Below are 14848 nucleotides of genomic sequence, written 5' to 3' on the forward strand. Positions count from 1 at the left end.
CCTTCTGAAGAAGACCCTCCTTGGCAATCTCTAGATAACGATAACACCTTTTATTAGTATCTCACACATCCTTGGACCTTCACATTTATATTTCCATTTCCACGTTTTCTTATACAAAAGAGAGCATTTGGTACATCCAGTTCCCACCTTGCTTTTCTCTTAACGATTTATTTGAAAATTGTTATTCATTCATTTCTACGGCTGAATAATATTTCACTGGATGGTTCCAGTATCACTTATTTAACCTGTGCCAGAGGTGACCCCATGTGGCTCACCTCCCGACACTTGACTTGTTCTAACAAACAGAACCTTCCAGGCTCCTGCTGGTGGTGCCCCGCGCTCAGCTCGGTCCTCAGGAGAGAGTAGCACGCTGAGTCCTGGGCTTCCCGAATGCCCTGACCCACGCATGGTCCAGCCCCACTGGCCGAGTCCCTGTAAGCTCTGCCTGCACTGTATACGCGGCCTCATCTACACGACCACCCTGTGCAGCAAGGCTGCTGGAATCTCGTTTCATGGACCCTGGTCCCATCCAGGGTCACGCGGTAGATGCACCTGGCTCTGTGTGCTCCCAACAGTCCCCAAGGAAGTTACCACTCCTATTAAAACTGTCTCCCTCACTGAAGCAGTGCCTCCGAACAAGGATATGCTTTGTTCTCCAGACAGCTACCTGGTCACTCGCTTCTCCCTCAAGGCAGAAGAAGAACAAGGTCCTGGCATTTCCAAAGTCATTGCCAGGCATGTGGTCTGACCCACAGCGTCAACCATGAAGGTGCGAACCCTTGTGAGTTTGCTGCATGCACCACTCTGCTCCTTGGATATAAAATGAGCTTAGATCTTGACTCAAAGCAGAGCCCTGATCTCAGCCTCAGATCAAACTTTGACGCAGCCACAGATCGAGTCCTGACTCTGGGCACACACGCAACTGTGACCCCTGCACAGACTGGACCGAGGTCCCAGCACCACATTGGGTCATGATCCGGGTCACAGACACAGCCCCGAGCCCCAGATTTACCCTGAGCACTGACCTTGGGCTCAGACTCAGCCGTCGGCCTGGTCATGACTGAGCCCCGCCAGCTCTCTTCAAATGTGATCACAGAGGAGTCTTGAGTTGTGTGTGCACATGGCTCTGTGTGAGCCGGACCTCAGCTCTGGGCAGCACTCATGCCTCACTACCATTAAAATCGAGCCCCTCGATGCTGCCTCACCACGGGGAAGGTGCCTCCATCTCACAGGCCTGATTTCAACTTCTGCCTCTGTGCCGCAGGGTGACTTTGGCTAAATGAGTTCTTTGACCCTGAGGAATCCAAGGTAAAATACCTGTGAACAAGATGGTTCTGAGGGTTAAATGATACGGTAGATGTAAAGTGCCTGGCACATAGTAGGTACCCAATAAAAATTCATCTCCTTATCCTTGTAGGGCCTCTTGTCAGCTGCAGCTGCACTTATGTGGTAGCCCCTCAGAGCTCTGCTGGGCAACGGGGTGGTCGCCAGCCATGCAGGGTTACTGAGCCCTTGAAATGTGGCCAGTACAGAGTGAGATGTGCTGTAAGGAGGACAGCCTATTTCATAGACTGAACAAAGACTTAGTATGAAACAAGTAATGTAAAATATGTCAATCATTTTATATTGATTATACACTGAAATGATAACATTTGGGATGTACTGAGTTAGATACAATATATCACTAGAACTCATGTCCCCTACTTCTCTGTGTCTAGTAGAAATTTTAAAATTCTATGGTTTGCAGGTCTACAGGTCTGGGAAGAGCAGTGTATGAGTAATGAGGACAACAAAAACAATAACAGCAACAGTGAAAATAATAGCTAACATTTACCAAGTGCTTATTAAGTGCCGGGCACCGTTGTAAGCACTGCTTAAATCCTCCCAACAACATTGGAAAGTAGGTACTACGAAAAGCCCTATCATTAAGGTGGGCGAACTGAGGCACCCAGAAGCGAGGCAGCGTGCTCCAGGCTGCAGCCCTGGTAAATGGCAGAACTAAGATTTCAGCCCACGATGTTTGGCTCTAACACCTATATTCTGTGATAACTGCCACATTCATTAAAGGCAGTCTCGGTCTAATGTAGGCTGCCCTCCTACACACGGGTCATCTCACGGGGCAGAAACTTGTGCTGGGCAGTCAAATGCTGTCATTGAGACATGAGCAGCAGAGAAACCCTCCCCTCCACCCACACAGCACCAGGCATTTCCATGTTCATCAGACTGGTCACCACCCAGCAAGGTCCTCACGACGAGGCATGGGGGAGTTCTCTCATTTGACCTCTTGCATTTCTCACACATGGCCCAAGTTCCCTTTACTTGGCAGGATCAAAGAGGACAATTCCTCAAACCTTAGCTTTCTCCGTTAATGAGAGGAGCCTCTGAGAGCAAAAAGGATAAACTCGATGGTTCAAAAAGCAAGCTCAGTCCTTCAATTCGTGTGCCCATCGTAAACATAGCACATTTCATTTGAGTAGAAACCCCACCTTTCAGCAGAAATTCTTAATGTCTCATTTCTCCTACATCTGTCTTGTTCAAAGCACTTACTTCCAGAAGTGGAGAAAGGGAAAACAAATTCTAATAACACAGTACTTTGAATGGGAGACAGGAAGTTTATGATCAAGAACTCAATTAAAACTTAATAATTAAAACCTCAATAACTGTCATAGCTCATGCTTCACCGACCAGACTGCCCACATATCCTCAGGCAGCTCCTGAAACTGCTCCCTAAATGGGAGCACTCCCCCAGGAACCCAGCAACTTGGCGTTCACACCCAACCTGGATTGGGCAGGGGGCACATTCACTTCAGGCACCTGCTGTTTTGCTGATTGGTCAGAAGTTCTGGTTCAAGGCTGGCCCCAGTGTGTAACTGTCCCAATAGTCATGAATCATGCCTTCACAAAATGTGACAAATATGTATTGAGCACTGCAGCAGATTATATTTTCCAAAGATGGCCATTACTATACAGTTTATTTCACATCTTCTATAAAAATAACTTGGCCTTGCCACTCCCCATTGAGAGGTAAGGTTTATGTCCCCTCCTCTAGAAACTGGGTGGACCTCGGAGGCCACCTCAATCAAGAAAGTATGGTGGGCATGCTCTAGCGTGACTCCTGAGGCTAAGTCGTAAAAGGCAAGATGGCTTCCGCCAGGCTTTCATGCTCTGGGAGCCCAGCCATCATGCGGTGAGGAAGCCCAGGCCACATGGAACGGCCATGGGTAGGCGTTCCAGCCAATAGCCCCAGCTGAGGCCCCCAGTGGACTGCCCGCATGCACCACCAGACCTGTGAGTGAAGGAGCCTTAAACCTGGCTCCAGCCACTCTCTGGAGCAATCACACGAGGGACCCCAAAAGTGGAGCCACCTAGCTGAGCCCAGCCACAGTTGACCAAAACAAAAGCCGGGCACTGTGCTTTCTGCTAAAAGATGCAACAGTGAAGCTGACTCTGTGTTGCCCTCAAGGACAGCATGGCCAAGCAGGGGAGATAGAAAATTAGAAAATTATCAAGGAGCCAATTGCAAGCCTGTACCATATGAGCAGGTGACAGAGAAGCATGCGGGTACTCTGGGAACAAACCAGGCTTGGGGAACATGATAAAGCCTGAGGACACCAGGGGAGGCTTCCCAGAGGAAAGGATTTTTTTTAACTGAGTCTTGAGAATGAGTTGGTGCCAATTAAGTGAAGGAGACAGAGCTTTTAATTCACTCTAAGGGGTTTAGGGAACATAAAGTAGCAAGAATAGATAGAAAAAAATAATCTATGGAAAAGCCCTCCCAATTTTAAAATATATTATAAAATCTCAAATTAATATCTTAATAATTCAAACCTCAGTAACTGTCATATCAACAGACCAATGACCAACGGAACATCAGAAAGTCCTGAAACAGAGCCAAATGCCACAGAGGTTTGGTATATATCAAAAATGGCTTCCCAAAGATGGACCTTTCTAGAAATATGTCATATTGCACACCATATATTAAGATCAAATCAATCAAAATTTAAATGCCAGGCCCTGACAGACCTCATAAGCAATGTCCACTTGCCTGTCTCTGCCCAGAGAGAAGCCATTTCTTCTTGTTCTTTGTTTCTTGCCTTTAAGCCACATTGCATAAATAACAAGGACATGTTACTGAAGACACAACAGGGACACGATCCAAGTGCACACTGAGGCACATTGTGCTGCTCCCCAAGTTGTCTGGTCACAGGCCACACTCCTGTGGCTTCAGGCTGAGAGACACAGAGCCATTAAAGCTGGGATTTCATGTCTCACTCCCCCCTTAAGCCAGCAAGGCATTAAATAGATCAGGCATTTTCGGAACAAGGTGGAGAAAAAGATGAGGAGGTGAGTCATGCTTAGCATACAGGAAGCGACCCGCTCTGAAGGTCCTGTCCATCTCCCTGGAGTTTGCCTTCTGTGCAGACCTGACAGACCTCGCCTTTGGGGCACCTGCCAGTCAGCATCAGCTCCCTGGTTTCCATCAGGAAGGCCTCTGAAGACTTGGCCTAACCATGCCTTTACCTACTGCCACTTTAAATCCAGGATTTGAAAGGCAGCTTCTAGGCATTTTCCAAACCTTTGGAAAGACAAATGACATTGAGGAATACCCCAAATGTTTCCTCCATTTCCAGTGTTGTGAAATGGTTGGTGAATTTCCTCCATGTGAAAAAAACTTCATCGGAAGACTACAGGGTCGATTAGGTCATTAATGGATCAAACCAAAGAGCTGTAGAGTCCTCAACTATATAATAGGGAGAGGCAAAGGCAGAAAGTGAAATGCAGCTTCTAGTTCATGAATCGTGGCCCAACCCGGGCCTCAGAGAAAGTACAGTAATGATCATGAGATGTCAGCATCCTCAGAAAAGCAAGCTCCTAAAAAGTTGCCTACTTGACCCCTATCGGAGGATGAAACCCCCTGTATACCTTCCTCACCTACCGCCTCTGACAGCCTCCAGGTTGCAACTGTCCTCTGATTATCGGGAAGGGAGGTTATGCTTACACTTCAGACACCATCTCCTATGTCATGTCTCCACAGAACCCTGCCCTGTCCATGCTCCGGTTACTGTCTCACACATTAGCTCATCTTCTCTTTTATCTTCTTCATAGCTGTACTAGATGCTGTGCCATGCCCTGGGTCACACACCTGTGATGTCACATAGCTGACTTATTGCCATTTAGGCAGAGCTGGAGAGCTTATCTAATCTGTGAAAATGACATTTGGAGGAAGGGGCTATTTCCATGCTTACCGACAAACTTAAGCTCTCTAGAGGAGAGGCCAGTTTGCTGCTTCTACTCACTTTAATGTAAAAATGACAACAGATGGCCACTCTGCTATTCATAGTGGCAGCATGGATTGCAAGAAGGACCCAGTAGCCTCCTTGGCAGTACAATGAAGGGTCGCTTTGTAAACTACCCTGAGATAGTTTCCTGACCAAGGAGGGGTAAGATAAGTCACGCACCACTCTGCATTTTTCACACTGATGTATGAGGAATGGCTCCTTTGCCAGAAGTATAGAAGAGAGTGGGAGGGAATGAGTTTAGCCTCATAAATGTGTTTTTATCTCATTGACCGGGAGCTCTATGGCTCAGGAAAGAGATTGAGGCTTAGAGGCATGGATTTAGGAGTTATCTGAGGAGTCAGTTGGTTGGGGCCTTGGGTATTAATGAGATTGCTGTAACAGAGAAAGGAGTTGAATGGGAGGGGGGAGGGGTCCCAGGGAACAAGCCATCAGAGAAGCAGTCAGAACAGCCAAAGCAGGAGTATCAGGAGACCGGATGTTAAGGGGCGGGTACAGAGAGACAAGCGGCAGCTCCTGCCAAGCGAGTTTAAGAAAGACAAGGATGAGAACTGTCTCGAGATTGGTGGCTGGAGACAACGCTGCCTCCATGCAAATTCCATTTGCTGCTGTCAGTCCAAATCCATGTCCCACCGAAACCATTCTTGAGTCACATTCGAGACACACTAAAAAAACGTTTCTTTCTTAAAATTGGTTCGTGGAAACAGAACACAGGCATTGATATCCTTTCTGAGTGACAATTTAGGGCCAATGTTTATTCTTTGTAATGTCTGTTCTCCATCTCTCGGGACAGAATGAATGCTGCCAATATCAACAGACATTAAGAAAAAATAAAGGGAAATCTTGCTCCATCTGGAGTCGATCTTTAAAAAAACTCTTAACATCTGTATACAGTAAGTCCTCACTAAACATCGTTGATAGGTTCTGGGAACCTGTGACTTCGAGAGAAAAGATGGAATGGCGTATAGGGAAACCAATTTTACTCTAGGCTAAATGATAGAAACAAGAGTTAAGCTCCTAAGGCGCATTTCTGGTTACCAAAACATCACCAAACTTCTAAATAAAACCCCCAAACACTTCTAATATTAAACTTTGAAATCCATGTAAGCTATACGCACATTTAAGAAAGACGAATCAAAACAAGCAAGATAATGATTTTTCAACCCACTTATCCAGTTCAGGGTCACGGTGGCCAGAGCCTGTCCCAGAAACTCAGGGTGCAAGACAGGAACCCACTCTACGCAGGACGCCCTTCCATCGCAGGGTGCATCACACACACCCACACTCACTCAGACGGGGCAATGCAGACACACCAATTAACCTCACAGGCACCTCTCTTGGGTGTGAGAGGAAACCGGAGTCTTCAGGGAAACCCATGCACATATGGGGGACATGCCAGCTCCACACAGACAGTGGACCTGGCCAGGAACTGACGTTTATTTTTCCCTCTCATCAACCTTATAATGAAACAAAGTTGAATGAAATGACGTTATTCAAGGACGTGCTGTGTAGTATACATATGCCTTTATGTCCCTATAGAAAATTCAGATTATGCTTGAGAGATGTAGATAGCATTTACTGCTAATTTATTTCCGTTTTGCCTTTTCTCTGGACTGCTTTAGAAGGCCACTGTCCCAGGAGCTGAGAATCCAAATAATCCATTCTGACTGTCACCTATAGAATGTCCGGTTCATGCTAAGCCACATCAAATATTTAACCACTCTCAGAATTTCAAAAATCCACCTTCCTCTCTCCTCCCTCCTGCCGTGGCTAACTGCAGCTGGTAGACACCGTGCTTCACTCTGGGCTAAGTGAATGGGTCACCAGGATCAAAGCTGAGGGCAGTCCTTCTGTGCGTTGGTACAAGACGTGGGACCTTGCCAAATGGTAGTGAATGTTTACAAAGGTCAAACTTGGGGCCGGAGAGGAAAGATCCTGCTGGACTTCACAGATGGATTGGCTTTTTGTTCTCTCCTCTCCAGCTTTAGGACGAGCCATGCTCTTTTGGCCAGAACTCTGGGGGTGAGTTTAGGGTGCTGAGTCCGCACTGCCACCCTCAGCATTAAAGAGGCCCAGCAGTTCCCAGCAGAGACCCCAGCAAAAGAGTTAAGGATTCGGGCGGTCAGTCATACACAGACACATCTCTAACTTGGACAATCATTAATCCACAACAATCCTCTCGTTCTTACTCAACCAGGGTTTCCCAACCTCAGCCCTATTGATATTTGGGGACAGGTCATTGTTGTGGGAACTGCCCCATGCACTGTAGGAGGTATGGCTTGGGAGCATCCCTGGCGTCTCCCCAATAGATGCCAGAAGCACCCTTCCAGTTGTGACAACCAAAAATGTCTCCAGATGTTGTTAAATGTCCACTGAACAGAAGCAAAATAGCCCCCCCGCCTTCCCATTGAGAAACTGCCCTAAACAAAACAAGGGACCAAGCGAGGTTTTGAATACCGCATACCGGAGCTCAGCAGTGCTGGGAGGCTTTCAGGACCTCAGCTGTGTCACTCTGGTGTCTCCCCGCTACTCGCACCAGTAGGAGACCCCAAGCATGTGCCCACCCTCTACAGGACACATCTTCATTTCTGCCACTACAGAGTGTGGCCAGCATCTCTTCATTTCCGATGGTTTGAGGAATCTACTCGAGTCTAGGGACAGAACAGGCTACCTTCCCTGCTCATGCCAACAACTTCCAGCTGATATCTAACGTCTCACTGGAGTTTGCTGAACACTTCTCTCCCTGCTCACCCCCACCGCTGCCCGGCGACGAGGCTGCCCAGGGTATTGAAGGGGAAATTTATCCTGTGCCAGGCATGTCCAGATGCAGCCGTGTTTGAGCAAACACCCCTGCCCGTCTGCTCAGCTTCAAAACCAGAGGTCTGTCTGGTGGAGGGGGATTAAAAAACACACACAAGGAGGGAACCTCTGTCTCTTTGGGAGGGAAGGAGAACGTCCAGGAACGATGTGTGCATCCACCCACTGGAGATAAAGGCAGGACTGGGATCACAGGAAATAGGCGCTGCCTGTTCTCTGGGGTTTGCTAGTCCCAGGCCCTCCGGTGGTACAGTTCCATGTGGGAGAAACTTCCTCTGTGATCTCAGTACCTACTGGTGCAGGCAGGACGACTCACCACATGCTTCACCTCTTAAGTCTCCATTTCTCATCTGGTAAAAAGCCAGTTCAAGAACACGAAGCTTTGCCAATTCTATTTCTAATACGCCTCTGGGCTCAGACCTTTTTTTTTCATCCCTAATGTGGGTCAGGTTTCATCTCCATTAGCTCACCTGGACTAATGCAACTGCCTCTGCACTGCTCTCTTTCGGTCAATCTATCTTCCACACCAACTACCAAGGTGGCCATTGCAAAACTCAACAGAATGAGAAAATGCCCATATCCATCCTCACCAAATACCATAAACAACATTTGAAATGAAAAACAAAATTGCCAAGCTGGAGGAAAAAAAAAAAATGTACTCGCAACATCTGTCACAGATAAAACAATATCTATGTTTCTATCTCTTTCGTGGCCTCCACATATACAAAGAGCTCTTACAAACCAATAAGAAAAATTCAAAAATAGGCAAAGGATATGATTACTAAATCATATAACTAAAAAAAAGATATACTAAAAATGAGTTTTAAGAGGAAACAAAAATATGAAAAATGTGCAATCTTACTTGTAAGTGAAGGCCACAAATTAAGTGTTTCTTCACCTCTTAGATTGGCAAAGATTTAAAAGGTTGGTCAGGCTGCTGGTAACTTTGGCTGCCAGGATCGATGACAGATCTCAAGATGGCTAGGCAAAAACTTGCTCTAATAGCCATTGACTGGGTGGCTTTTGGGGAGATCATGCCCCAAAACCAGAAGGTCATTGCTAATTCCCTGAAATCCTGGAATGAGACCCTCACCTCCAAGTTGGCCACTGTACTTGAGAATCCACCTGCTATCGACTGGGCTTACTACAAGACCAATGTTGCGAAGGCCGGTTTGGTTCACTGAAGGCTCCTGTGCTGGAGGATAAATACAGTAGGCTGGTAGATGCAAAAGAAAAAGAAAATGTGAAAAGTTGTGCTGAGTTTCTGTCTCTGCCGAAAACCAGGATTGAGCAGTACAAGAAAGAGCTGGAGAAGATGAAGAACATAATTCCATTTGATCAGATGACCACTGGGGACTTGAATGATGTATTCCCAGAAACCAAATTAGACAAGAAAACGTATCCCTCCTGGCCTCACAAACCAACTGAGAATTTATAAACTTGAGCCTGGGAGAAAGCTCTGGCCCTTGTATGATAAACTCGACATTAAAAATAATTACATAGTGCAAATACAAATAAAAATAAAAGGTTGGCCAACACCCAGTGGAAATGGGGGCTTTCATACTGGTTGGGAGTGTATATTTGTGTATGATTTATCAGAGGCAGTTTTCCTATATTGTATTAGCTGTTTATTGCTCTATAATAAATCAAAAACGTATCAGCTAAACAGCACCCATTTATTATCTCAGAGTTTTAGTGGGTCAGCAATCCAGGCAGGGCTGAGCTGAGTTCTCTACTCAGGGTCTCCCAAGGCTGCAATAAGGTGTCATCCAGGGCTGGGATCTCATCTGAGGCTTGGGGGCCTCTCCCAAACTCATGGGATTATGGGCAGAATTCATTTTATTGCAGCCGTAGACTCATGGTGGCTTGCTTCTTCAAGGCCAGATAGTCTCTGATTTCTAGACTTTCTCTTAAAGAGCTCATCTGACTGGGTCAGGCTCACTCACAGTAGTCTGCCTTTTGATTAATTTAAAGTCCACTGATTAGAGATCTTAATTATAATCTACAAAACCCCCTCACTTTTGCCACAGAAAGTAACATAATCACAGGAGTGACATTCCATTACTTTTGCCACACTCTATTGGTTGGAAGCAATCACAGGCCCCGCCCACATCTCAAGGGGAGTTAATTATGCAAAGACAGGTCATCAACAAAGGTCATCTGATATTCTGCCAAGCACATATATAGACCCAAACATAAAATGTTCACAATTTTTGTCATAGCAATTTCACTTCTAAAACTTTATGCTAAGGAAATAAATGGACAAGAGCACATATATGCTCATAAAAGCCTTTTCATTCTGCTCTGTGACCTGAAAATGCAGAAGAAACCTAAATGTTAATAAATATGATATTAGTTATATAATTTATGATATATTTACATGGAATATCCCTCAAGATAACCTCCCTTTTGATTAATTTAGTCATATAGATGTTGTATCATACAGTCATATTCTATAGATGTCTAAAAAAAGACACAAGTGATCAAAATATATTTAAATAAGAAGAGAGCTATAATGTATTAAATAGAAAATCAGGTTCAATATCAAGCCCACCTACATCTATATCTACTGAGGGTGCCAAAAAAATGTAGTACACATTTTAAGAAAGGAAAGTTGTACTACAATCGTAATACTCAATATATAACGATAACAAAAGATGAATACAAGTCACGTTTGACTTCCGCAATTACAAGAGGTGCTGAAAGTGCTTACCATCAGCGTCCAGACACTTCTGATTACAGAGAACTACTGCTTGAGCAACGCTGATGAAAGTGTCCACTTGTTTACATTTTTTAGCACCCCCGGTATATTTATATTTAAATCTAACTGTTCATCTGAACGTAAAATTCTGAAACATACAATTAAGTCTGACAATTAAGTCCACGAACTCGTTGCAATGATGTTGCTAACCCTTTTTGATATCAGAGGGATTATTCATTATGAATTTGTAGCAACTGGACAGACAGTTAACCAAGTTTACTATTTGGAAGTGCTGAAAAGGTTGCGTGAAAAAGTTAGATGAAAATGACCTGAACTTTTTGGCAACAATTCATGGCTCTTGCATCACGACAATGTACCAGCTCACAGGGCACTGTCCATGAGGGAGTTTTTAGCCAGTAAACAAATAACTGTGTTGGAACACCCTCCCTACTTGCCTGACCTGGCCCCCAATGACTTCTTTCTTTACCCAAAGATAAAGGAAATATGGAAAGGAAGACATTTTGATGACATTCAGGACATCAAGGGTAATACGATGACAGCTCTGATGGCCATTCCAGAAAGAGTTTCAAAATTGCTTTGAAGGGTGGACTAGGCCCTGGCATTGATGCATAGCTTCCCAAGGGGAGTACTTCGAAGGCGACCATAGTGATATTCAGCAATGAGGTATGTAGCACTCTTTCTAGGATGAGTTCGCAAACTTAATTATCCAACCTCGTACACACAGGTGATAGTAGAAGGTATCTCCAGGTATGAGGGTAGTAGGTGATCTTTGCTTTACATGGAGTTTTCATCTTTTATAATTGTTTGAAATAGCTATGTATTCCTTTTATGGCAAGAAAGAAAAACGGAGCTGTTTTTACAAATGCTGTGGTATCTGTTAATAAAAAGAGCTGTGTACAAAACAGTATACCCAAGGGCATCTCCAGTTTTATGAAATATAAACGTGCAGAAGGAAATTTGTTAGGGGAAACACAAAATTTTAATAGCAGCTAGATAGAGGTTGAGACAATGAGGAATCTTAAGCTTCTATTTAGCTCTGTTTTCTGCATTGTCAATACACCACAAACATTATTTTATATAGGTTTTTCAAATAAAATCCTTCTATGTTTTTCAGTGTAGGAAAGGAACTCCAGGCAGGGAAAAGGAGAAGGCAAAAGGCCCTCTCATTTCTCCCCTAGTCCCTGGTCGGGGTTTGCCTCCACCTTCTGAGCCTCACAGCACAGAACACGGAATTCTCTTGGTGACTTAACACTACCCTGTATGATGCTGTCTCCCCCATCAGACTATAAGCACACTGATGGCAGTGTCCTGTCTCGTTCACCCCTGTCCCTCCACTGCCCATCACAGGGCCTGCCACACAGAGGGTACTCTATGGTTGCTAAATAAATAAATGAAGAAAATACCGGCAGACCCATGGAACCATCCAAGCTTGTATCAGAGTCAGGTGCTATAGCCATCATCTGATTAGCAGTGGTGGAGAATGGAGTCACCGGAACAAACCTGGACAGAGGTGGAGGGAACAGACTGCAGTGTTAGGTGTGGGGCATTGAGGACCTAGCACTAGGGCTACAGCAACGTAGATACACAGGAAGTAGAATGGGCAGAATTGAGGAAATGTGGGGCTGGGGCTTCAGGGCAGGGAAGGAGGCAGGGAACCTCCCAGCGTCTGACTCGGTCAAGTGGATGGTGATATTAGCCTGAATGGGGGGGGGGGGCAAATGCATTTGATAGAGAAAAATACAAGTTCAAGTTTGGACACACAGTGGTTGAGGTCCATGAGTGACAGCCAGGTGGAGACNGGGGGGGGGGGGGCAAATGCATTTGATAGAGAAAAATACAAGTTCAAGTTTGGACACACAGTGGTTGAGGTCCATGAGTGACAGCCAGGTGGAGACATCCCAAAGCTGCCACAATGGACTGCTTATGTCCCTCTCCCAGCTGTCACATATATATGGCTGATTCTGCAAACCAAAGGAGGTGAACATGTTTTATGAGTAAAATCCATCTATCCCTCCCTAGAGATGAAACGCTCCCTGCCTTAGAATTCCGTTCCTTCCTGGGGCCTCGAGAGGGTGCTGCGATGGGAGGGTTGGGTTACAGGATCGGGCACCGCACAAGCTGAGCAACTTCCTGTGGAAGCGTGGCCCTACTAATCTGCTCCTTGATGCTCATGTGCATGGCTCCCCTCTGGTGTGTGTGTGTGCTCTCCATCTGCCTTCTCGCGATGTCTGCATCCCCATCCTGAAAACCTTTTCTGCAGAATTGGCTGCACATTTCACCAAGTCATGGTGACATCCAAGATGGGCTACAATGGGGAGAAGACTGCTTCTCACTGCCAATTATTTTAGTAATTGAAGGATCCTAATCAGACGTCACCAAGCTATCGTCACAAGATGGCTCCCACAAACACCATCCCCTCGCCCAGCTCAGGGTCTGCCTGGCACTCCAATTATTTGCAAAAGGGTTTCTCCCACCATGCCCACCTGTATGTCAGGTCTCTCCCTGGAGCCACAGCCAGTTTCCTAAACTTGCCACATCACTCTGTCTTTGCTGTTCTCTCAGCCTTGACTTCCCTGCTGGGCATAACCCAGCTGGTCAAGCCCTCGGGAGCCCTCAGGACCCAGCTGAGTCATCGTCTCTCCTGGGAGGACTTCAACCCAGCCCCAACAAGGTAGGTCTGGGGTCCTTCTGTCGTGAGCCCCGTCAAGACACCACACTATCTTTATATTTATGATTCTCTGTGTCCTGCAAAACGCTGAGCTCTCAAATGGCTATGCCTGAGCTCAGTATCTTCTCTCCTCAGACTTGTCACATGGTTAGATACTAGCGACTAGTCGTTGCTGCCTGGTTAAATAGTGGAATCCTTTCCCATTTATTTCAAACAGCACAAAGGACAACCCCCTTAGAATAAAGGCTTGGGGACATCTTTGGCTCTTCCCTGCTCTGCCCCCAACATGCAATCTGCCCTCTACCCTCCATAATAGCCTCTTTCATTTTCCCATTCTATTACTCCAGTGGCTACAATCCCCTGCTTGCAAATGATCATTCTACCAGCACCAAAAGCATCATCTACAAATTGTTTTATAGGCCATCAAGCATCAGCACGTGTGCTAATTATCTGGGTGCTCATAAAACCCTAGGATGATTCATAGGCCACCTTCCCCAGATTACAGATGAGCAGCGGAAGCCCAGTAAGTCATTCCAGTTCAGACAAAAAAGGGTAGTTCAGATTGGAACTCAAGACATGTGATTCTCAGCCCTGAGCTCTTTGCCTGTTTACCCCCATTAAATGGTTATTTGTTAAGAGTTAACCGTGTGTGTTTTATTCTGAAAGAGAACCTCGATTTTCTCCAGCACCTAACTTGAGGCCTTGCACGCTTGCTCGATAAATCATTGCCGAATTAATGAATAAATAAGCATCCCTTTCCATCACGGCTTTAGTTTTCTCATTTGTAAATAAGCGTGTTTAGGCGAAATGGTTCCCAAGGACCTCTCTGGAACTACCTTTCTATAACTACAGATTTCTAGCCACTAGAGCAGCTGGCGGGCCAGGGTCTGTGCTGGGTAGAGTGCTGGTACCGAGAACATCAGCTGCACCAGTTGTGAATAAGAAACAACAACAAAAAAAAATAAATTGAGACCATTTTGAAAAAAGAATAATAAAACCACACTTTCCTTGATGCTAGAAATATTAGGGGGCTCCGTGCCTCATTACTGGCTCTGCTTCTTGATGTGCGTGCCACCCAGCATTGTTCGTTCCCAATTTGCTTACAGTTCTTTTCTTGGGCAGAAATGTAATTTAATGGGTGGCTTTCCCCACCACTCTGTGTCACTAACACATCCATTTCCTTCTTCACTTTTAAAGTTTATGCTCATTTGCTGCATGATAGGCTGCACATTACACTTCTTCTAAAGTCACATGCGGCAGAGAAACCCCTTCTAAAAGCTCCTGCAGGTGGAGAGAGAGAGAGAGAGAGAGAGAGAGAGAGAGAGAGAGAGAGAGAGAGAGAGA

General features: G+C 45.6%; 2 protein-coding genes across 2 annotated transcripts in view; one reads left to right on the forward strand and one right to left on the reverse strand.

Annotated features, from left to right (window-relative positions):
* Positions 1-14848, reverse strand: part of PTPRT (protein tyrosine phosphatase receptor type T) — a 1070914-nt gene that overhangs the window by 488491 nt on the left and 567575 nt on the right. The gene's annotated exons all lie outside the window — the stretch shown is intronic.
* On the forward strand, positions 9092-9552 carry LOC109379982 (ATP synthase subunit d, mitochondrial-like). Its single transcript, XM_019637101.1, has 2 exons — positions 9092-9284; positions 9329-9552. Exons 1-2 carry the CDS (start codon positions 9092-9094, stop codon positions 9550-9552), a joined length of 417 nt encoding a protein of 138 aa, XP_019492646.1.

Source organism: Hipposideros armiger, unplaced genomic scaffold, assembly GCF_001890085.2.
Source record: "Hipposideros armiger isolate ML-2016 unplaced genomic scaffold, ASM189008v1 scaffold_31, whole genome shotgun sequence".
In the NCBI taxonomy this organism is placed as follows: Eukaryota; Metazoa; Chordata; class Mammalia; order Chiroptera; family Hipposideridae; genus Hipposideros; species Hipposideros armiger.

Bases quoted from the DNA above. Each gene is read 5' to 3' on its own strand.
- LOC109379982 (XM_019637101.1), top strand. From the start codon at position 9,092: ATGGCTAGGCAAAAACTTGCTCTAATAGCCATTGACTGGGTGGCTTTT. The intron at 9,285-9,328 runs GTTTGGTTCACT...ATAAATACAGTA, and splicing joins GACCAATGTTGCGAAGGCCG to GGCTGGTAGATGCAAAAGAA.